Source organism: Sapajus apella, unplaced genomic scaffold (genome assembly GCF_009761245.1).
Source record: "Sapajus apella isolate SASKATOON/1434 unplaced genomic scaffold, GSC_monkey_1.0 scaffold36, whole genome shotgun sequence".
Lineage (NCBI taxonomy): Eukaryota > Metazoa > Chordata > Mammalia > Primates > Cebidae > Sapajus > Sapajus apella.
In genome coordinates, this window is record NW_022436976.1 from 34693491 (window position 1) to 34719067 (window position 25577).

The 25577-nt window shown below is 37.0% G+C and overlaps 1 protein-coding gene across 1 annotated transcript in view; it reads right to left on the minus strand.

Annotated features, from left to right (window-relative positions):
• Positions 1-25015, minus strand: part of CUNH1orf185 (chromosome unknown C1orf185 homolog) — a 41175-nt gene extending 16160 nt beyond the window's left edge. The window contains exons 1-3 of the mRNA XM_032297071.1: positions 25000-25015; positions 14349-14454; positions 8337-8472 (exon numbers count right to left, since the gene is read on the minus strand). Coding sequence (XP_032152962.1) covers positions 8337-8472; positions 14349-14454; positions 25000-25015 — 258 coding nt within the window. The remainder of the gene's footprint in view (positions 1-8336; positions 8473-14348; positions 14455-24999) is intronic.
• Between the last annotated feature and the right edge of the window lie 562 nt (positions 25016-25577).

The window sequence follows — 25577 nt, forward strand, 5'->3', positions numbered from 1 at the left end:
TACTGAGTATAAACACAGTTGATAAGAGCCCATAGGTTGCTGTCTCTGGATGTGCTGCCTATAAGTTAACCCTGCTCTGCAAGGAGCAGTAATGTTCAATAAAAGATTGCTCTCCAACATCACCAGCTTGCCCTTGAATTCTTTCCTGGCTTCCTCCTAGGCTAAGCCCCGCTTTTGAGGCATCTGCCCAGCAACAAAAACACACTTTAAAATTGTGCAAAGAGGCTGGGTGCAATGGCTCACACCTATAATCCCAGCACTTTGAAAGGCCAAGGTAGGCAGATCACTTGAAGCCAGGAATTCAAGACCAGCCTGGCCAACATGGCGAAATCCCATCTCCACTAAAAATACAAAAATTAGCAGGGTGTTTTGGTGGGTGCCTGTAATCCCAGCTACTCCGGAGGCTGATGCAGGAGAATCATGTGACCTGGGAGGCTGGAGTGCAGTTACTCCATATATACATACATACATACATATATATATATATATATATATATATGGAGTCTCATCCTGTTGCCCAGTATATATATATATACATATATATATACACACATATATAGGCTGGGCTTGGTGGTGCATAGCTGTAAATAATCCCAGCACTTTGGGAGGCCAAGGTGGGTGGATTGCCTGAGGTCGGGAGTTCCAGACCAGCCTGGTCAACACAGTGAAACCCCATTTCTACTAAAAATACAAAAATTAGCTGGGCGTGGTGGTGGTGGATGCCTATAATCCCAGATACTCAGGAGGCTGAGGCAGGAGAATTGCATGAACCTGGGAGATGGAGGTTGCAGTGAGCTGAGATTGCACCACTGCACTCCAGCCTGAACAAAAAAGTGAAACTCCATCTCAAAAAAAAAAAAATAGTGCAAAGAGCAGTAACAAAATGGATGAAAATCTTCAAATTTACATAATTGAAAAAGGATTAGGCCCAAATAAATAACTCTTTCAAAGTTTTATAATAAAGAGGCAAATAATCTAATAGCAAAAGAGGTAAAAAAAAAAAATAACAGGCATTTTACATAAGAGGAAAACAAAATGGCCAATAAGCTTTTCATTTTTTTTTAAGATGGGCTCTCGCTACGTTGCCCAGTATGGTCTCGAACTCCTGAGCTCAAGGGATCTGCCTGTCTCGGCCTCCCAAAGTTCTAGAATTATAGACGTGAACCACACGCCTAGTCCCAATGTACTTTTGAACTTTTGAAAAGACAGTCATCTCATTTGTTAGCAGAAAAATATAAATCAAAACTACAGTCACATACCAAGAGATACAAACCACGGGCTGGGAAAAAAATATTTGCAAAAGACATATCTGATAAAGGACTATTGCTGTATATGTGTATACACACACACACACACACACACACACACACACAATGTGTGTGTATAAAATGTGTATTTTAAACTTGTCATATATGTTATAAGTTCTTTGTAACTTAAATATACATATGTTCTTTAAAACTCAACAATAAGAAGAGTATTCTCTAATATTCTGCAAATATTTTTTCCCATTCTGTTGGTTGCTGATTCACTCTAACAACTGTTTCTTTTACCGTGCAGAATAACCCTCTCCAGCATTTGTTGTTTACAGATTTTTTAATGATCGCCATTCTAACTGGCATGAGATGGTATCTCAATGTAGTTTTGATTTGCATTTGTCTAATGACCAGTGATGATGAGCATTTTTTCATATGTTTGTTGGCCTCATGTATGTCTTTTTTTTGTAACGTGTCTGTTCATATCCTTCGCCCACTTTCAAATGGGCTTGTTTGTTTTTTTCTTGTAGATCTGTTTTAGTTCTTTGTAAATTCTGGATATCAGCCCTTTGTCAGATGGGTAGACTGCAAATATTTTTTCCCATTCTGTTGCTTGCTGATTCACTCTAACAACTGTTTCTTTTGCCGTGCAGAAGCTGTGGAGTTTGATTGGGTCCCATTTGTCTATTTTGGCTTTTGTTGCCAATGCTTTTTGTGTTTTGGTCATGAAGTCCTTGCCTATGCCTATGTCTTGAATGGTTTTGCCTAGATTTTCTTCTAGGGTTTTTATGGTGTTAGGTCTTATGTTTAAGTCTTTAATCCATCTGAATTAAATTTAGTTAATTTTAGTGTAAGGCGTCAGGAAGGGGTCAAGTTTCTGCTTTCTGCACATGGCTAGCCAGTTTTCCCAACACCATTTATCAAACAGGGAATCCTTTCCCCATTGCTTTTTTTTTTTAGGTTTGTCAAAGATCGGATGGTTGTAGATATGTTGCCTCCGAGGCCTTGTTCTATTCCATTGGTCTATGTGGAGAAATAGGAACACTTTCACACTGTTGGTGGGAGTGTAAATTAGTTCAACCATTGTGGAAGACAGTGTGATGATTCCTTAAGGACCTAGAAATAGAAATTCCATTTGACCCAGCAATCCCATTACTGGGTATATATCCAAAGGATTATAAATCGTTCTACTATAAGGACACATGCACACAAATGTTCATTGCAGCACTGTTTACAATAGCAAAGACCTGGAACCAACCCAAATGCCCATCGATGATAGACTGGACAGGGAAAATGTGGTACATATACATCACGGAATATTATGCAGCCATCAAAAATGATGAGTTTGTGTCCTTTGTAGGGACATGGATGAAACTGGAAACCATCATTCTCAGCAAACTGACACAAGATCAGAAAATCAAACACCACATGTTCTCACTCATAGGTGGGTGTGGAACAATAAGAACATGTGGACACAGGGAGGGGAGCACTACACACTGGGGTCTGTTGGGGGGAAATGGGGGAGGGACGAGGAGGTGGGGAGGTGGGGAGAGATAGCATGGGGAGAAATGCCAGATATAGGTGAAGGGGAGGAAGGCAGCAAATCACACTGCCACGTGTGTACCTATGCAACAATCTAGCATGTTCTTGACATGTACCCCAAAACCTAAAATGCAATAATAAATAAATAAATAAATAAATAAAAAAGAAGATGAATAACCCAATTAAAAATGAATGAAAGATCTGAACAGACATCTCATCAAAGAAGATATACAGATAGGAAATAAGCACAGGAAAAGAAGTTAAACATTACATGTTACTAGCAAATTGCAAATTAAAATGAGATACCATTATACATCTATTAGAATGGTGAAACTGCAAAACACTGACAACAACAAATGCTGGTGAGAATGTGGAGCAACAGGAACTCTCAGGCATTGTGGGTAGAAATGCAGACTGATATAGTCACTTCGGAAGAAAAATTGACATTTTCTTATAAAACTATACATACTCGTACCATAAGATCCCCATAATTGTGCTCCCTTTTATTTATGCAAATGAGTGGAAAATTTATATTTATACAAAAACTTCCATACATATGTTTATAGCAACTTTGTTCATAATTGCCAAACTTTGGAAGCAACCAAAATGTCCTTCCATAGGTGAATGAATAAATAAACTATGATATACCCACTCAATGGAATATTATTCCATGCTAAAAAGAAAGAGGCTAAGCTATAGTTTTAATGTTTGTTCCTCCAAAACTCATGTTGAAACTTAATCTACAATGTGGCAGTATTCAGAAGGTGGGGCTTTTAAGCTGTGATTGGGTCATGAATAGATTAATCTATTAATGGGTTAATGGATTAATAGAAGAATGGATTATCATAGGAGTTGGACCAGTGGCTTTATAAGAAGACAAAAGACTTGAACCAGCACACTCAATCCCTTTACCATGTGATGCCCTATGCCACCTCAGGACTTTGCAGAAATCCTACCAGCAAGAAGGCTCTTACCAGAAGTGCCCCTCCTTGACCTTAGACTTCCAAACACCAGACTGTAAGAAATACATTTTGTTTTTTATAAATTACCCAGTTTCAGGTATTCTGGTATAAGCAACAGAAAACAGACTAATGCAGGCCATAGAACCATGAAAAGACATGGAGAAAGCTTAAATGCACACTGCTAAGTGAAAGAAGCCAATCTGAAAAGACTACATACTGTGTGATTCCAACTATATAACAAATACGCCTATTCTAGAAAAGGCAAAAACTATGGAAACAGTAAAAGGATCAGGTGTTGCCAGGGCTTAGAGTAGAGGGAGGGATAAATCAGAGAAGCACAGAGGATTTTTAGGATAATTAAACTATTCTGTATGATACTATAATATATGATTGTACATTTGTTAAAACCCATAGAATACATAATACCCAAAGTGAACACTATTGTAAACTACGAATTTTGGATTATTATGTGTCAATGTGGGTTCATCAATGGTAGCATATGCACCTCTCTGGTGCAGGATGTGGATAGCTGGGGAGGCTGTGCCTGTGTGGGGGCAAAGGATATATGGGGACCCTGTACTTTCTGCTCAGTTTTGCTGTGAATCTACAATGGTGTGAAAAAAAAATTAGGTGTGAAGACTACAGATACTATTACACATTCATTAGATTGTCAAAATTTAGAAGCCTAAAAAATGTCAAGATTGCTGAAGAGATGGAGTAATCTGTGCACTTATATGTGGTATACTGACACAGCTACTTTGGAAAACAATTTGGAATTATCTAATAAGATTGAATATGCACTTACCCCATAATCAGCAATTCTACTGTTAGGAATATCCCTTATAAAGATCTCATCGAGAAACAACTGAAAACAACCCAAACTTAATGTAAACCACAAAAAATTTGATATTTTCACACAACGGAATACCAAATAACAGTAAAAATAATGAACAATGGTTATGTACATCAACTGGATGAATCTCAGAAATACAATACTGCACAAAAAAGGAAAGATTAGATATGGAGTTCAAAACACATGACATTTAACAATATATTATTCGATAACATTTATGGCAAAACTGTAAGGAAAAGTAAGGAAATGGTTTACTGCAATTAGAGAATAGTGGTTCCTTTAGTGGAGGGTGGGAGTTGGAGGTGTGACAGATATATAAGACTCAGAATATCTCAAAGGTACTCGCAATATTCTATTCTTATTCTGGGTGATGAGTATAGAAAATCCATTTAATATTTAACTTACATGTGTATATGTGTGTGTATTCGTCTGTATGTATGCCATATTTTACAATAAAAGCTTTTGTTAGAAATCAATCTCTAGTTTTTTATTATATCAATGTATTTTTGTTATCATTTCATCCTCACGCCCCACAGAAGTCTGCCTGTAGTAGAAGAGGAAGAGGCCAATAGGGAAGCAGAAATTGAGATAAGAAGAAGAGGGACAATACAGCACAGTTCCTTTGTACTCAGATTGACTGGCTGAGGTTGGCACTACCTTATCCTTTTCATACTATTTTTTCTTTCTCATTCTAGTTTGATGAGGTTCCTGTCACTGAATATCAGGGATCTTCAATAACATCCTTAAAAAAGATGGGAACCTTGTCATTTGCGACACCCTGGATGAACCTGGAGGACATTATATTAAGTGAAAGAAACCAGGCACAAAAAGACAAATACTGTATGGTTTTGCTCACATATGGAATCTAAAAAAGCTGAACTCATAGAAGCAGACAGTAGAATGGTGGTTACCAGGGGCTGGGGGTGGCAGGGTGACAGAGAATATGTTGGTCAAAGGATAAAAAATTTCAGTTAGATAGGAGGAATAAATTCAAGGAATCTATTGTACAACATGGTGATTACAGTTAATAACAATGTATTGTATTGTTGAAAATCACTAAGAGAGTTGATTTTAAGCATTCTCACCACAAAAAACAATATGTGAGGTAACATATGTGTTAACTAACATGGTTTAACCATTCCACAAAGTATACATATTTCAAAACATTGTGGTGCACATGATAAATATATATAATTTTTGTCATTTAAAAAATAATTAAAATAGAATCCTGAATAATATTTTGTGTTCACTTGTGGATTGTTTCTCTCTCCCACTACTAAAAATTTTATAAAAGCAGGGGCTATTATCTCCCTTGTTCACCCCCAAATCCCCAGTGGCCTAATACAATGCCCGGCATATAAGCACTTCTTACACATTTGTTGAATGAATAATAAACAGCCTAATTAAAATTGCACTCATGACTCTATTTGTATCTGTATATCATTAAGTATGGTGCTATTATTATATCATTAGCACCTAGGAAAATGCCTAGTATATGATGGGTACTGAATAAATTAATGTTAAGCGCATACATAGAAACAATTTTTCTCTGTAATGCAATCTCTATTTCAAACTGTCCTTCATTCAAAAGTCCAAGGAAATAACCTTTAGAATCAATTTGATGTTTACATCCACCTGCTTAACATTTCCAGTAAAAATAATAGTAGAATTGTGTGGTGCTCACTGCAGGATCAGGCACTAGTGCTTTTTCACATAATAATTCCTTTAATCCCACAACAACTCTCTGGAGATGAAATTATTCTCATTTTGCAGATGAGGAAATTAAGACACAGAGACGTTAAGTAACTTGCCTAACATTATATAGCTACTGGTTGTACAGTCAGAATTGAAGTCTGTAATCTGGCCCTACAGACAATGCTCTTGATCATATTCCTAGAATCCACAGTGGTTCTGTGCAGCCTAAGGAGTAAAATCCAAAATTCTTAGGGTGCAGATGAGGTTCATCGCAAACTCATCCCCAGTGTCTTTTTCTACCACTCTAACATTTTTACTGATATATTTCTTCCTTTCATAGCTGCAAGCCTTTGAACACGAAAAGCCCTTTGTTCTCTTTCCTCCTGACAAACCACTCTTCATTTCTTTTTTTTTTAAATATATATTTTATTGCATTTTAGGTTTTGGGGTACATGTGAAGAACATGCAAGACTGTTGCATAAGGTATATACATGGCAATATGGTTTGCTGCTTTCCTCCCCATCACCTATATCTGGAATTTCTCCCCATGCTATCCCTCCCCAACTCCCCACCCCCCGCTGTCCCTCCCCTAGTTCTCTCCACACAGACCCCAGTGTGTGATGCTCCCTTCCCTGTGTCCATGTGTTCTCATTGTTCAACACCCACTTATGAGTGAGAACATGTGGTGTTTGATTTTCTGTTCCAGGTTCATCCATGTCCCTACAAAGGACACAAACTCATCGTTTTTTATGGCTGCATAGTATTCCATGGTGTATATGTGCTCTTCATTTCTTAAAACCCAGTTCAAAATGTCTTCTCTGTGAAGCCCCCCTCAATTCGGGCTCTTTCATCTGTGCTTCTTCAACTTTGTGAGCTCTTATCATATGATGTACTTACTTAGTTTATGTGTTTTTCTTCTCTACTGACTTTGGGCTCACCTAGGGCTGGGCTCATATCTTACTTGCTTATATAGCCCCAGTGGCAAAACTAGTGCTGACATATATAAAGTACTCAATAAATGTATTTTGTTTGTTTTTGAGACAGGATCTCACTCTGTCACCCAGGCTGGAGTGCAGTGGCACAGTCATAGCTCACTGTAACTTCAAACTCCTGGATTTAAAGGATAGATCCTGCCTCAGCCTCCTAAACAACTGAGACTACAGGCATGAGCCAGCACATCTAACTACTTTTCTATTTTAAAAATTTTCATAGAGATGGGGTCTCGCTATGCTGCCTGGGCTGGTTTCTAATTTCTGGGCTCAAGCACTCCTCCTGCCTTGGCCTCCCAAAGTTCTGGGATTACAGGCATGAGGTGCCACCACCAGCCACTAAATGTTTTTTAGATCAATGAACACCAAGTACAACTTGAGTTCAATACTCAAGATATATAGCGAAACTTTAACAACCTATCAGTTTGTCACTATTTATCCATCTATAAAACAAACACTGTTTTGCTTAGCTATTATAGTTTTCGTCTCTGCCTTTTTTCCTTTGTTCCTTTAGCATTGTGTTGACACTTAGCACATCATACAAAGTTAATTAGGTGTCTGGCTTTCTCACTTGTACTGCACATGTACCTTGAAGGTAGGTCCCATACCTTTCTAGCTCCAATAAAGGGGCCCAGAGGAGCTTGGAATACAGTAAAGGCCTAGTACACCCTTGTCGAAGTGAATTTAATTTCACTTAGTTGGTATGGTTAGGCTGTCTGAGTATCTCATCTCCAAGATTTTTTCCTTTGACAAGCTTGCTTCTGCTTTCAGTTTTTCCTATGCCATTTATTTTTATCCCTATAGCAATCCCAATATGTGGAATGTAGGTTGTTGGGCTAGAGATATGAAGAAACAAGTGTAGAAGATGCTATATTTTCATTTAGTTTTTCAGTTTTCCTATAGTATAAACACTAACTAGTTTTTCCCTCAAATTAAAAAATAACAGTGGATTGTCTGTCCTTCAGATTTTAAGAAAGCAATGCTAAAAACATGACATCAAAAGAAATTATTTAAAAAGATTGCTATAAAATATCACACCTACCTGTAATTGGAATCTCCCAGTATGAAAATTTCGAGAAATAAAAACACACTGAGAATGAGATTTAATCTTTGCCTTTGATGGTCTTTGCCTGAATCTCTCATCAGTTGCTTTAAATTTGTAATTTTGAAATATTTCTCTGAAAAATATTTTACAAAGAATATTATTATTATGAATTAGATTATAAAACAATTAAAATTATTTCCAATATTTATAGATAAAGCTTTAAAATCAGAATAAATAAATCATAGCATATTTATTTTTAAAAGCACAAATCAATTTACATACTCTCTACTCATATGTTAGGTTTTATTACATCTATTTTATTCATAGAATATAAATTAAGCTACTTATTTTATTCATGAAATGTAAATTAAGCTATATATGCAGGGCTATTCTCATCAGTTTGAATGTTAGCCAGGAGTCTTTGATATATTTCCTTCTGGCTGTGAGAAAATTAATTGACTTTAATGTTAACTAGCCTTTCCATAAAATTATTCTTAATGGTGAAGGAAATTAAATAAAATGCAACTTATTGGTCAATTTTGGTATTTAAACATATTTCTGACAAAAAGTAAGAGGGGCTGGCACAGTGGCTTATGCTTGTAATCCCAGCACTGTGGGAGGCCAAGGCGGGCAGATTACTTAAGGTCAGAGTTTGAGACCAGCCTGGCCAACATAGTGAAACCCTGTCTCTACTAAAAATACAAAAACAAACAAACAAACAAAAAAACAAATTAGCTGTGTATGGTAGCACACTCCTGTAATCCCAGCTACTCGGGCAGCTGAGGCAGGAGAATCACTTGAACCCGGGAGATAGAGGTTGCAGTGAGCCTAGATTGCACCACTGCACTCCAGCCTGGGTGACAGAGTGAGACTCTGTCTCAAAATAAATAAATCAATAAATAAGAGGAAAAAAACAGAAGTGACTCACATTGGAGGAATGCCTGTAATCTTTTCTTGTCCATACAACCAGAAATAAATGAGAGAGAGTTAAAGAAAATAAAGCAGTAAGTAAAACCTCAGATGATCAAAGACAGTTAAGTATAAGGGAATGTAGTTTCAAACCATCATTCTCAACTTAAGGATTTAAAGAACAATGGAATATTTTCTAGCATTGAAAAGAAAGAAATGAGCTATTAAGGCATGAAAAGACATGGAGTAAACTTAAATGTGTATTACTAAAGTAAAAAAATCAGTCTTAAAAGCTACATACTACATGATTCCAACTATATGACATTCTGGAAAAGGCAAAACTTTGGGCTGGGTGTGGTGGCTCATGTCTGGAATCCCAGCACTTTGGGAGGCCAAGGTGGGCAGATCACAAGATCAGGAGATTGAGACCATCCTGGCTAACATGGTGAAACCCCGTCTCTACTAAAAATAGAAAAAATTAGCCAGGCGTGGTGGTGCACACCTTCAGTCCCAGCTACTCAGAAGGCTGAGGCAGGAGAATTGCTTGAATTCAGGACGTGGAAGTTGTAGTGAGCCGAGATTGCGCCACTGCACACCAGCCTGGGTGACAGAGCAAGACTTTGTCTCAAAAAAAAAAAAAAAAAAAGAAACTAGGTCTTACAACTATGGAGACAGTAAAAGGATCACTGGTTGCCAGGAGTTAGAGGGAGGGAGGGATGAATAGATGGACCACAGAGGATTTTTAGGGCAGTGAAAATACTCTGTGTGATACTATAATGGTGGATACATGCCATTACACATTCATCAAAACCCACAGAATATACAACACCAAGAGTGAACCTTAATGTAAATGATAAACTATGGGTGATAGTGATGTGTCAATGTAGATTCAAATAATAATAATAATAATAATAATAATGCTCATTGCCATTTCTTCTTTCAAAGGTACTAGAATATTTCAAATTAATTCAAGAGATCACATGGCCGGGCGCGGTGGCTCACGCCTGTAATCCCAGCACTTCGGGAGGCTGAGGCGGGTGGATTACGAGGTCAACAGATCCAGACCATCCTGGCCAACATGGTGAAACCCCGTCTCTACTAAAAATACAAAAATTAGCCGGGCGTTTGGCACGCGCCTGTAGTCCCAGCTACTCGGAAGGCTGAAGTGGAAGAATCGCTTGAACCCGGTAGGTGGAGGTTGCAGTGTGCCAAGATTGCCTCACTGTGCTCCAGCCTGGCAACAGAGCAAGACTCCTATCAAAAGAAAAAAAAAAAAAAGAAGAAGACAGAGATCACATTATGTTAATGAGGCATTAACAATTAGGGTTCACTTATTCATTGAATTCAATTCTCAACAAATATTTATTGAGTATTTACTATGTGCAAGGAATTATGCTGGGTATTGCATATCTAGTGGTAGAAGGAAAAAGAACAGCCCCTGCCCTCATGGAATTCTCATTACTTTCATCGATCTTAAATACTGGTAAAGAAGACAGACATTAATAATGTAATCACAAGAAAATGAAAAATTATAACAGTGGAAATTGCTGTCAAGGAAAGCTACCTGCTATTGTGGATGTAACTAAGGGAATTAACTTGGTTAGAGAGGTCAGGGAAGCCTTTCTTAAGGAAGGGATGATTTAACTGAGCATCTGAAGAAACAGCAACGGGTTTTAACTAGAATGTGGTGGAAGAGGGGACATGTGAAAGTAAAAATATTCTAGACAGAGAGAATATCACATACAAAGGCCTACTGGCCAGATTAGAACAATGTACAGAAACACAGAAAGCACGTTAGTGCAAAAGACACCATAAACTCTCACCCGGACTATGCAATAGTCTCCTGACTTGCCTCTGTGCTTTCACTCTTGCTCCATTAAAATTCAGGCTTCACAGAGACATAATGATATTTTTTAAAAAGTGTAAATCAGAACTTTCATACATTGCTGGTGGGAGTGTATACACACTTCGGAAAAGTGTTTGGCAGTTTCTTATAAAGCTAATCAAATGATTCAACAATTCTAGTTTTAGGTATTTACCTAAGAAAAGTGAAAGTACATGTACAAAAGATTTATACAAGAATGTTCATGGCAGCCATTTTCCTAAGAGCTAAAAACAAAATGATCCCAATGTCCATTAACAAAAGAATAGATAAACCAAGTATGTTCATCAAATGGAATATTACTCAATAAAAACAATGAACTATGGCTGGATAAATGCAACATAAATGAATCTCAAAAATATTATTATTATTATTTTGAGACAGAGTCTTGCTCTGTTGCCCAGGCTCCAGTGCAGTGGCATGATCCTTGCTTGCTGCAACCTCTGCCATCTAGGTTCAAGGGATTCTCCTGCCTCAGCCTCCCGAGTAGCTGGGATTACAGGCATGTGCCCCTGTGATCGACTAATTTTTGTATTTTTAGTAGAGACAGGCTTCACTGTTCACTGGTCTCGAACTCCTGACCTCAAGAGATCTGCCCTCTTCAGCCTCCCAAAGTGTTGCGATTACAGATGTGAGCTGCTGTGCCCGGCCTGGAAAATGTGTTGAGTGAAAAAAAAGCAGACATAAAAAGTCCATGTGATGCAAGAACAGGAAAAATTAATCCACGGTGATAGAAATCTGAATAATTCTAACCTCTAAGGTAGGAGGTCAGGAGTGATGCCTGGAAAGGAACATAAGGGAACTTTCCAGGCTAAGGAAAAGCTCTTTATCTTGATAGAGTGGTGGTTACATAGGTGTATATTTGTTGAAACTGATAGCTGTACATTTCAAATCTATGCACTTCCTTGTATGTAAACTAAACCTCAATTTTAAACAGTGATTAAAATGTAAATCAGCTATAAAATAGTCTTTTTTTATGTATTTTTGAGACAGAATCTCTCTTGTCACCCAGGCTGGAGCACAATGGTGCAATCTTGGATCACTGCAACTTCTGCCTCCAGGGTTCTTGTGTCTCAGCCTCCTGGGTAGCTGGAATTACAGGCATGTGCCACCATGCCTGGCTAATTTTTTGTGTTTTTAGTAGAAACAAAGTTTTGCCTTGGTGGCCAGGCTGGTCTCAAACTCCTAGCCTCAAGAGATCCACCCACCTCAGCCTCCCAAAGTGCTGGGATTACAAGCATGAGTCATCGCACTCTGCCTAGGACAGTCTATAAAATAGAAATAATATTGCTTCTACCTCATTGGGTTAAGTCTAAATGAGATAACATATGAAGCACTTAGAAGAGTACCTATGTAGAAAGCACTCAGTGTTAGCTATTATGACAATGCTATTCCTCTTATTTAGAACCTCCCATTGGCACTAATAAAATCCAACTCCATATTCTAGCCTACAAATTCTTATGTGATCTGGCCTTTACATGCCTCTTCAATCTCATGATTGTTTTCCCCTCACACTGCAGATTATTCACATTGGCTTTCTTTCTGTTTGCTAAATATGTCAAGACCATTCCTTAGGGTCTTTGTATTTGCTCTGCTTTTAGTTTAGACAGCTCTTGCACAAAGTCTTCATACGTCTGGTTTCTTCTAACTTAGGTCTTAGATTAAATACAACCTACTTTAGTACACACATATCCTGACTACTTTATTTGTTTATTATCTGTCCCCTGCTACTGGCATTGCAAATCTATGAAACAGAAACTTGTTTAACTTGTTCACAGTTGTGTGCTCAATACCTATAACAATGGCAAGCACCTAATAAATATTTGTTGGAAGAACGAGTAAGTGAATAATTTCTAGGTTTCTGACTAGTGAATGTAGATGGGTATTGTGTATTCATTTGAGACAGGTAACACTGGAAGACTGTATGGGAAGATTATGTTACAATTTATATGTTTTAAACCTTAGACAATGTAAACACTGAAATTATCTTTTTTTTTTTTTTTTTTTTTTTTTTTTTTGAGACGGAGTTTCTCTCTTGTTACCCAGGCTGGAGTGCAATGGCATGATCTCGGCTCTCTGTAACCTCCGCCTCCTGGGTTCAAATGATTCTCCTGCCTCAGCCTCCAGAGTAGCTGGGACTAAAGGTGTGCACCACTACATCCAGCTAATTTTTTTTTTTTTTTTTTTTGTATTTTTTCTAGAGACAGGGTTTCGCCATTTTGGCCAGGCTAGTCTCAAACTCCTGACTTCAGGTGATCGGCCCGCCTTGACCTCCCAAAGTGCTGGGATTACAGGCATGAGACACGTCACCCAACCTGAAATGATTTAATAATTAGAAACACCAAATTTTACAGTTGAAAGAAATTAAGGTGTCAAATAATCTTTTTCTGTTTCTGACAAAAGACCACTTTTAGAGCATACCAGGACATTCCGTCAGCCCTTTTCTTAAGTATCTCCTGAAGAAAAACTTTCTTTTCTATAATGTTTTCAATCTCTAAAATTGGGAGTCAATTTTTAAAAACTTTTCACCTTACGTTACAATCAAACCCAGGTCTTCTAGAAAATAAAGTTCGGGCGTGGTGGCTCATGCCTGTAATCCCAGCACTTTGGGAGGTTGAGGTGGGCAGATCATCTGAGGTCAGGAGTTAGAGACCAGCCTGGCCAATGTGGCAAAACCACGTCTCTACTAAAAATACAAAAATAGCCAGGCATGCCTGTAATCCCAGCTACTCTGGAGGTTGAGACAGGAGAAATCGCTGGAACCCAGAAGGCAGAGGTTGCAGTGAGCCAAGATCACGCCACTGCACTCCAGTCTGGGTGACAGAGCAAGGCTCTGCCAAAAAGAAAGAGAGAGAGAGAGAGAGAGAGAGAGAGAGAGAGAGAGAGAGAGAAGGGAGGGAGGGAGGGAAGGAAGGAAGGAAGGGAAACAGCGAGGGAGGGAAGGAAGGGAGAGAGGGAGGGAGGGAGGAAGGAAGAAAATAAAGTCTGTCTTGTTATCCTTCAAAATTTTAATGCATGAACATTGCTATTACCAGTACTTCTTTTTTCAGGCTACTTAAAAAATGTAAAGACTTCCGTCCCCAACCAAAAGGGGGACCAAGTTCCAAACTACACAACCAATACTATCACAGTTATTTAAGTTTACTACCATTTGAAAAAGTCCTTTATTGAAGTTTTAAAAGGAAAAAAGGTTAGACAAATATTTGAATAAACCTTACCTTCGTTTGCAAATCAGGAACCACAAAGCTGATGCCAAAGCAAAGAAACCAATTCCCAAAATAACAGCACCAGCAGCCAGAAAATAGGTTAAGTAATTAAAAAAACCTATACAAATAAATTACAAAAGATTATTTCATGCATGTATTTTCATTCTCTAGGTAAAATTAAATGATATACTTCAAATGATACAGCATGGTGTAGTGCTAAGACATTAATCAGGAGATTGGGAGATGGGAATTCTAGTCCCAAGCAATTCTAATAACCTCCAAGACCCTGGATTAGAGAATTACACAGGGCCTCCTGATGATCACGGCCCAGGACACATTTCTGTGACGACGCCGGTATTTGAAACCTTGGTTTTGTTTGTGTTTGTACAGCTGCCACCACCTTATCTGTTTTTCTTCCTTCTCAGTCTAGTCTTTTTTTTATTTCTCCAGTCTCATTCTTGGCAGCTCTCCAACATAAGACACTTTTCATTTTAAGATTTGTATTATCAATCTTTATAAGGAGGCAGATAAGGGTAATAAAGCAACAAATATGAGGAATTTCTAAGATCTTAGAAATCTTTACAAGTTTTATCTAAAAGGTAAAGTGAGGATGGGTGTGGCGGCTCACGCCTGTAATCCCAACACTTTGGGAGGCTGAGGTGGAAGGATCTTGAAGCCAGGAGTTGGATACCAGCCTAACCACGAGCGAAACACCATGTCTACAAAAAATTAAAAAATAATTAACCAGGGTCTGGGCGCAGTGGCTCACGCCTGTAATCCCAGCACTTTGGGAGGCTGAGAAGGGCGGGATACCTGAGGTCAGGAGTTTGAGATGAGCCTGGTCAACATGGTGAAACTCTGCCTTTATTAAAAATACAAAAATTAGCCTGGCACAGTGGTATGTGCCTGTGATCTCAGCTATTTGGGAGGTTGAGGCAGGAGAATCACTGGAACCTGGGAGGCAGAATTTGCAGTAAGCCGAGATAGCACCACTGCACTTGAGCCTGGGCCACAGTGTGAAACTCCATCTCAAAAACAAAAAAAAAAAAAAAAAAAGAAAAAGAAAAAGAAAAAATTACCCAGATATGATGGCACTTGCCTGTTAGTCCCAGCTACTCAGGAGGCTGAGGCGGCAGGATTGCTTGAGCCCAAGAGTTTGAGGTTACACTGAACTAAAATTACTCCACTGCACTCGAGTCTGGGCAACAAAGTGAAACCTGTCTCTCTTAAAAAAGAAAAAAGAAAGAAAGAAAGCTAAATGAAAACATTATAAAATGAAAGCATAAACGCCTATAGGAATTATATGGTGATACCCTTCATTTTACAGAGGGTAAAATTGAGCTCCACAAAAGAAAGGTAATGAAATAAGGTTATGCAGCAAATTAAAGCAAGTCCTCTGGGGTTTTTTTCCTCCCATTATCTTATCACTGCTGCAAATTATAGTAATTCTGGTATGTATTAAAAATAATTAGGAATGAAGAAGGCATGGGGTAATTATAGGTTGGTCAAGTCTTCATTAAGATTCAGAAATCTGCATAAACTGTAGAAAGCTTTCAAAAAAGAAGAAAGAAGAAGAAGAGGAAGAGGAAGAAAGAGGAAGACGAGGAGGAGGAGGAAGAGCAAGAGGAATAAGAAGAAAAGAAAGCTTTCTGGTTTTTTTTTTTTGTTTTTTTTTTGTTTTGAGACAGAGTCATGCTCTGTCACCCAGGCTGGAGTGCAATGGAGTGATCTCTGCTCACTGCAACCTCTGCCTCCTGGGTTTAAGCAATTCTCCTGCCTCACCCTCCTGAGTAGCTGGGACTACAGGTGCCTGCCATCACACCCAGTTAATTTTTGTATTTTTATTATTTATTTTTGAGACAGAGTCTCACTCTGTTGCCCAGGCTGGAGTGCAGTGGTGTGATCTCGGCTCACTGCAACCTCCACCTCCTGGGTTCAAGTGATTCTCCTGCCTCAGCTTCCAGAGTAGCTGGGATTACAGGCATCTGTCACCATGGCCGGCTAATTTTTTGTATTTTTACTAGAGACAGGGTTTTACCATGTCAACCCAGCTGGTTTTGAACTTCTGACCTCAGGTGATCCACTCGCCTCGGCCTCCCAAAGTGCTGGGATTTCAGGTGTGAGCCACCATACCTGGCCTACTTTTTGTATTTTTAGTAGACATGGTGTTTTATCATGTTGGCCAGGCTGGTCTCGAACACCTGACCTCAAGTGATCCACCCATCTCAACCTCCCACAGTGCTGGGATTACAGGCATAAGCCATCGAGCCCAGCCCAGAAAGAAAGGTTTCACAGGAGGCTTTACAGATTGAACCTTAAGATAACTGAGGAGTATATTATTTTGGGAAAAGATTGAGGGTAAAACTAATTGAAGATCTTTTGTGTGAATATACTATCAAGTTTCTCTAAGAAAATGACATGATAAAAACTTTTGTCATTTACATATTTGTATTGTTTTCTAAGTAATTTCCAGCTTCAAGATAGTGCCTGTCAAATCTTAGTTTTCTTTGAGATCAGAAATGTCTACATTCAGGAATTAATTAGCGATACAAAAAGGTTATATAAGATTATTTCTCATAGTGATACCTGTAACATAAAAACTCTAAATGCCCCAAATTAGGAAGTCAAATAAATTATAATGATGCTATATATGAAAAATATATCTAATCTTTATATTGCAAATACCATATGCCAGACACTATTCAAAGTGCTTTAATAACATTATTTAATCCTCCAAATTTTATGATTTCTGCACTTTACATATGAGAAAACAGATGAGGCAAATTGAGGCTAAATAGAATAGAACTGGTAAGTGGGGGAATAGTAGTAATTTAAATGTTGCTAAGGGACTTTATCATCTAGATTGGGTAAGGAATAGAGACAGTTAATATTTTTAGATTTTTTTTTTTTTAGAAAATCAGTTAAATACAGATGTTAAAAATTTAAGGGTAACCAAAGCAATCTACAGATCCAAAACGATCCCTATCAAGGGTTACCAAAACCATCTACAGATTCAATACAATTCCTGTCAAATTAACAATGAAATTCTTCACAGAAATAGGAAAAAATTCTAAAATATATATGAAACCACAAAAGACCCTGAATAGTTAAAGGAATCCTGAGCAACAAACAAACAAAAAAAAACAAAGTTGGAGGTATCACACTATCTGACTTCAAAATATACTACAATGCTATAATAACAAAAAAAGCATAGTATTGGCATAAAACCAGAAACACAGGCCAATGGAACAGGATAGAGAACCCAGAAATTAATCCACATGTCTACAGCCAACTTATTTTTGCCAAAATGCCGGGAACACTCATTGGAGAAAGAACAACCTCTTGCTGGGAAAACTGGATATCCAACTGCAGAAGACTCTTACCTCTCACCATATACAAAAATCAACTCAAAATGGATTAAATACTTAAGTGTAAGAGCCCAAACTATAAAACATCTAGAAAAAAAACCTAGGGGAAATGATTCAGGACATTTGTTTCAGAAAATATTTTATGAATAAGAACTCAAAAGCACAAATAACAAAAGCGAAAATAAATAAATGGAGTTATATCAAACTAATCCCTTCTGCATGGCAAAGGAAACAATCAATAAAGTGAAGACACAACTTGTCGAATGGCAGAAAATATCTGCAAACTATTCATCTAACAAGGGATTCATACTTAAAATATACAAGGAACTCAAGCAACTCAGTGGCAAACAAACATAATCTAATTAAAAATGGGAAGATGATCCGAATAGACATTTCTCAAAAGACACGCAAATGGCCAACAGGTATATGAAAAAATGTTCAGCATCACCATTATCAGGGAAATGCAAATCAAAAACAATATGAGGTATTATCTCACCCCAGTTAGAATGGCTATTACCAAAAGGACAAAAAACAAATTTGTCAAGGATGCAGAAAAAAGGGCATCCTTATAGACTGTTGGTGGGAATGCAAAATAGTACAGCCATTATGAAAAATAATATGGAGTTTTCTCAAAAATCTAAAAGTAAAATTATCATATGATCCAGCAATTCCACTTCTGGATATATATCCAAAGGAAAAGAAAGGAAAGGAGATCGTATACCAAGGTGACATCTGTACCCCCATGTTTATTGCAGCATTATTCACAATAGCCAAGAGATGGAATCAACCTAGGTGTCCAACAATGAAAGAATGAATAAAGAAAATGTGGTATATATACACAATGAAATGTTATTCAGTCCTAAGAACAAATGAAACATTTGCAGCAACATGAATGGGACTGGAAGTCATAAGTGAAACAAGCCAGGAACAAAAGACAAAAATTGTATGCTCTCACTCATATGTGGGAGCTTAAAAAGTGGATCTCATGAAGAGAGTAAAATGGTGGTTAACAGAGGCTGGGAAAGGAGTGGGGGAGGGGAGGATGATGAGAAGTTGATTAATTGGTATAAGCATACAGTTAGAAGGAATATGTTCTTTAATGTTTGATGGCAGAGCAGGGTGACAATAGTTAATGACAATGTATTATATATTTTAAAATAGCTAGAAGATAAGAATTGTAATGTTGTTAATACAAAAATAAATGCTTGAGGTGAGGGATATCCCAATAACCCATTGTACACATGTGTCAAAATATCACACTGTACCCCATAAATATGCACAATTATGTCAACTAAAAAAAATCAAACTTTAAGAGTATCACAAAAGAGAATCTAAATGGCCAATAAACACGTAAATATGTTATTAATCATTAAGGGAATGAAAATTAAATCACAATGAGATACTATGTCCACTATACACAGTGCCTACAATGAAAAAGAAAATATGAAGTACTGGTAAGGAGGCAGAGCAGCCAAACTCTCATTCACTGGTGGTGAGAATGTAATTCAGTAAAATACTTTAAAAAACTGTTTAGCACTATTATAAAAGCTGAACACATGCATTCTTATAATGCAGCAATTCAACTCTTAGGCAAATACCCAACTGAGGAGCATACATGTGTTCACAAAATATGTACTAAAATATTTATAGGAGCACTACTTGACATGGCCCACAAATTGGAAACTGCCCAAATGCCCATTAATAGTTAAATGGATAAATTTAAAAGTTGAATTAAAGAAAACAAAATATTTGCAGCAATGAGAAAGAATAAACTACAAATACACACAACAAAACAGATAAATTTTATAAACCTAATGCTGAGCAAAAGAAGGCAGACATAAAGCTCAAACACTGACATCAGGGGAGTTCTGGGATGTTGGTAATGTTTTGTTTCTTGATCTGAGTGTTGCTTCTACGGGCCTGTTGACCGAAACCTCATCAAACTTACCACTTATGACTTATCAATAATTTAGATCTATATGTATTGGCATGAATAAAACTGAAAAAAGTTCAGTGAAAAACGCAAGTTCCATAAATGTGTATTCAATGATTCCAATTATGTACGATTTCACTTATGTACATTTAAAGAAAACATAAAATAATACCATTTTAACAAATATAAAAAAGTATTAAAGTACACCAAATTTTAATATTAATTATCTTTCGGTGGGGAAAGAAGTAGATGGCACTGTAGATAGAACACAAACTTAGACTTAATCTGTAATATTTATTTTCTTTTTCTTTTTTTAAACACTTTTTTAGACTAGCCAAGTGCAAAAGTGATGAGGAGAAAGAACTGAACAAAAAGTTCGATCTGCAACTGACTGTGAACAATCAATTGAGACTCACTACCTTTGGAGCAGCCATTTATGGAGTGGCGTGTAAGTTGGGGGTGGGTGGAGTCTCTCTATATCGCCCAGGCTGGTCTTGAACTCCTGGCCTCAAGCGATCCTCTCATCTCAGCTTCCTGAATAGCTGAGATTATAGGCATGAGCCACCATGCCCAATATTAAAGTTCTTAAAAAAAAAATTACAGATCTGGGCCAAGCGCCGTGGCTCACTCCTGTAATCCCAGCACTTTGGGAAGCCGAGGCAGGTGGATCATGAGGTCAGGAGATCGAGACCAGCCTGGCCCTGTCTCTACTAAAAATACAAAACTTAGCTGGAAGTGGTGGCACATGCCTGTAGTGAGACTCTCTCTGGCGACAGAGTGAGACTCTGTCTCAAAAAGAAAAAACAAATTACAAATCTGAAGCTTACATGAGCAAAAAAATGTTCATTTATGAGGAGATTACATGGGTGTTTGCTATTCTGTTTCCTTTTCATTTTTCTGCTTTTCTCCAATATATATTGGAGACAGAGTCTGACTCTGTTGCCCAGGCTGGAATGCAGTGGCACAATCATAGCTCACTGCAACCTTGAACTCCTGGGGCCCATGGGATCCTTCTGCCTTGGCCTCCCAAACAACTAGGATTACAGGCACGTGTCACCATTCCTGGGTAATCTTTTTACTTTTATTAGACAGGGTCTCACTTTTTTGCCAAGGCTGATTTCCTTTACTTAAATATTTAAAAATATATAGACAAAATATAATCTCAATTTTCTTAAATAAAAAAGAGTGAGAGAGAGAGGAAATGTTATTTATATAAAGAAAATAATCAATATTGGTTATTCCTGGGGTAAGGGCTTATAGGTAAAATTTTCACTCTAGACCTTTCTGTATATCAAATTTTCTACCATGAATATCTTAGAAAAATCAGAAAAAATTTAATGTTTCATGTATAATTCCTGACTCATCTATTTAGATATTACAAGTCTCCTTGTAGCACATTCTATATTTGTATCACTGTGTTTATAGCCTACTTAGCTTTCACCTCTGAGAATCTCTGTCCTTTTCTCTTTCCCCTCCTTAAAAATTCTCCATTAGGACAGAAAATAGGTGTGACTAGTACACCATTCCAGTCCTTGGTTTAAAAGAATCATTTACCTCTCAGGGGAATTTCAATGAGATATGAAGAACATGAAAGTTTCCAAAACATTTTACCATGGGAAAGATAAATTACATATTTGCAAATACCTTCAACAAGTCTTGCTTTCTGTCTAAATCAATTTGTAAAATGAGAAGGTATGACTGTCTGATCACTAAGGTCTGCTCCTACTCTGAAGGTTTAGTCAGTTTATATCATAAAGTAATGTTATATACAAAGGTAGTATTTTACTTTTTTGACTCCCCTCTTAGGTATCCTATCTAAAGTAATAACTTCCCATTTTCTGTTTTTTTGGCCCTAATAAGATCCCACCCATTTTCAATAGTCACTATTTTATCGCCCTATTTCTTTGTCTTTAATAATAATCATTAACAATATTCTTTATTTATTGGTTTATTGTCTATTGTCTGTCTTCTTAGAACCAATAGAATATAAGTCTTTTCCACTATTTTACTCTCAGAGTTTAGAATAATGACTGATTGGTTACTCAAGAAATGATTAAATATTCAATGAATGAATGATAAATGCTAGTATTAAAAAATGAATAATATAAGGTTCTTCCCCTCAAGAAGTATGCTGCTTGGTAGGAAGGACATACATATTTTTAAAGTTCAATTTCAAAGTATTATGGGTGTTATAATGGAATAATACAAAATAAAGACATAGGAAGATATTATGAAAGAAAGATAGGAGAAAGTTTTTTTTTTTATTTTTAAGGCTGCATGGTTAAACATTGCCTGATAATTTTCTATTGCCAAATACTAGTCAATAATTGATGATTCAGAGATAAGTAACAGGCCAGGTGTGGTGGCTCACGCCAGTAATCCCAGCACTTTGGGAGGTCGAAGTGGGCAGATCACCTGAGGTAAGGAGTTCAAGACCAGCCTGGCCAACATGGCAAAACCCCATCTCTACAAAAAAACAAAACAAAACAAAACAAAAAAACACAAAAATTAGCCAGACTTGGTGGCTCGCGTGTGTAATCCCAGCTACTTGGGAGGCTAAGACAGGAGAATTGCTTGAACTCAGGAGGCAGAGGTTGCAGTGAGCCAAGCCTGGGCAGCAGAGCAAGGCTCGGTCTCAAAAAAAAAAAAAAAAAAAAAAAAGAAAAAAAAGAACACATTATCATGGAGCATACAGTCTAGAAGAGAACGAGTCATTTAAACATCTATGTTCCTTAAAATGTCCTAAGTGCTATGAGAATAACCTGTTTACAGTGCTATAACAACAGAGGGAGTTTGGCCCAATGCAAAAGTAGTTTTCTAGAAACGACACCTGAGCCGAATCTTAAGATTTAGACTGTAAGAAATAGCCTAGTCAAAGGGATTAAGTCTTCAACCTGATTATGACTTTTCCATCTGAAAATAAATAAAACTCTCTCCCTACAGCACCCTCCAGGTTACAATTGGGCCTTTCCTTACCATTTATAGCCAAACTTCTTAAAATAAAAATTTCTACTTATATACAACTTCTATTTCCACAGTGACTAATAACTTCATTAACACAAAATCAAAAGGTCGCTATTGACTTTTCTCCTTCTCTTGCTTTAATGTCTGTAACTTAAATTCACTTGTTTTTCCTCCCAATTCTGTAACTGCATTTGTAAGTCCTTCTTCCTCAGCCTGTCTATATTCACATATTTATATATTTATGTGTTACATATTTATCTGTTATAGATCTATATATTAAATCAGAAGTACTAAGTACTTGTACCAGGAATATTTTCAGATTATTTTTTTCAATGTTTCCAGAACTATAAGTCCTGCTTTTATTTTTGAGTATTCACAAACTACCTGTTTATTTTGCTCTTCTTGAGTTTTGTCAGATTTCATTCTTAGGTTTATGCTGTATATCAGTAGTTTAGTCCAATCAACAAATATCTGTTGAACAGCAAATATATGTGAAACACTGTATGGGGGGGCCACAGGGAGATAAAAAGCTACTTACAATAAGAATTAATCTTTACTCTGAGATTTAAAAATCTATAGTGAAATATATACAGGGCTGATATGCAGCCAGTATGTAAAGTGGACCATATTGATTGTTTATAGTTGATATCTGCTTTGATCTGATATAAGCCTAACTGGATCTGTGAATTTTGAAAAGCTACTTATTATACTGGATGAATCTTAATGTTCTCACTTGAAACAATGAGAATCATACTATCTCACAGAATTACAGCAAGGAATAAATAAGATAATGTTATAAGAAATTAATAACATAATGGCTGGGTGCAGAGGCTCATGCCTGCCCAGCAATTTGGGAGGCCAAGGCAGGCGGATCACCTGAGGTCATGAATTCAAGACCAACATGGCCAACATGGTGAAACCCTGTCTCTACTAAAAATACACAAGATTAACCAGAGTGATGGTGTGTGTCTGTGGTGCCAGCTAGTAGGGCAGTTGAGGCAGGAGAATTGCTTGAACCCAAGAGGCAGGAGTTGCCTCTTGTGAGTCGAGATTGTGCCACTGCACTCCAGCTTGGGTGACCAAGTAAGACTCAGTCTCCAAAAAAAAAAAGGAAAGACATCTGAAACTTAACATGCCATAAAGCAAGACTCAACAAGTTTTTGTGGTTTTCGTGGGGTTCTTATTTTTATTTATTTATTTTTTGAGACAAGATCTCACTCTGTTGCCCAGGCTGGAGTGCAGTGACATGATCATAGCTCACCATAGTCTCAAACTCCTGGGCTCAACTGATCCTCCCACCTCAGCCTCCTGAGTAGCTAGGACTACACATGTGTGCCACCATGCCTGGCTAATTTTTAAATTTATTGTAGAAATGGAGTCTCTCTGTGTTGCCCAGGTTGGTATTGAGCTCCTGGCCTCAAGTGATCCTCCTACCTCGGCCTTTCAAAGTGCTGGGATTACAGGCGTGAGCCACTGTACCTGGCCAAGACCCAACAAGTTTTATAAAATCATTATTATATATATTACTTTCTCTGACAATAATGCAATTAATCGCTACGTTAACAACCTGAAATATATCCTAAGAAAAGCTCCTGTGCTAGGGGAAGTTTAAAATCACATTGTAAATAACTCATTAGTTAAAGAAGAAATCAGTGGAACCTAGAAAATACACAGAACTAAATAATAATGAAAATACTATGCATAAATACTCATAGCAACAGCTGGAACCAAATTTAAGGACAATATGTAGCCCTAAATGCATGTATTAGAAAAGAAGTTTGAAAACGAATGAGCCTAGCATACGCATTACAAGTTGAAAAAGACCAGCAAAATAAACCCAAAGAAAGTAGAGGAGGAAAATAATAAAGAACAGAAATTAATGAAATAAAATTTATGATCTTGATAAAAACTAATAAAATGGACAAATCTCTAGTAAGATTAACCAAAAGAAAAAAACAGAAGGCATAAATAAATAATATTAAAAATGAAGAAAGAACATAATTACAGATAGGGCAGAGGTTAAAATACTTTCAATGAATTTATGCTAATATACTTTAAAACTTATGCAAAATAATATATACCTAATAAGTAACTTATAAAAAGTGACTCAAGAAGTAATAGAAAACATATATATCCTCAGAAAATGGAGTCAATAAAAAAAAGAAAACATATATGAATGGTATTCACTAAATTGAATCAATAGTTACAAAATTTCCCCCAAAGAAAATAGAAGGCCCCAATAACTTTACAATTTCTACTGTATACCCATGATTCAAGTATTTCTTATCTTATACGAGCACTTCCAGAGAATAGAAAGAGATTTCTGGTTGTTCGCCTAAATACATTTTCTTCTTTTTCCCAGGCAAAAAGCTAGACTACATGATCCAGCTTCTCATACCATTAGGTGAAGCCATATGACTGAGTTCTAACCAATAGAATTTGAGTGGAAGTGATGTCATAAAAACATTCCAGGCAATTTTCTTCATGCTCTTTCTCCCTTTAGGCTGACTGGGATGGAGATGATCCCCAGGGAAACCTTGGAAGCCACGTATTGGTGTTACTACCATCAATCAACTGGATCTAATTGACATTTATAGAACATTCAACCCAACAGGAGCTAAATCCATATTCTTTTTAAGTGCATGTGATACATTAACATCTAACACAGAGAAATCATTGAAAACTACCATAACTTCTAAATAACACATTTCTAGATAATCATTATTCTAAAGAGGAAGTCTCAAAGAAAAATAAAAAATATTTTCAACAAATAAAATGAAAACACAGTATATCAGAATTTACAGTATGCCACTAAGGCAGTACTTATGGGGTATAAGCTACCATTTTTTTCAAAAAAGGGCAACATTTTAGCTTTCTGAAATTATAGATCCATTACTATACTATATATATTTCATCACAAATTTGACTTTTTGTTCTTGATGAACTATAAATACACATTTCATAATCTAATCGTTT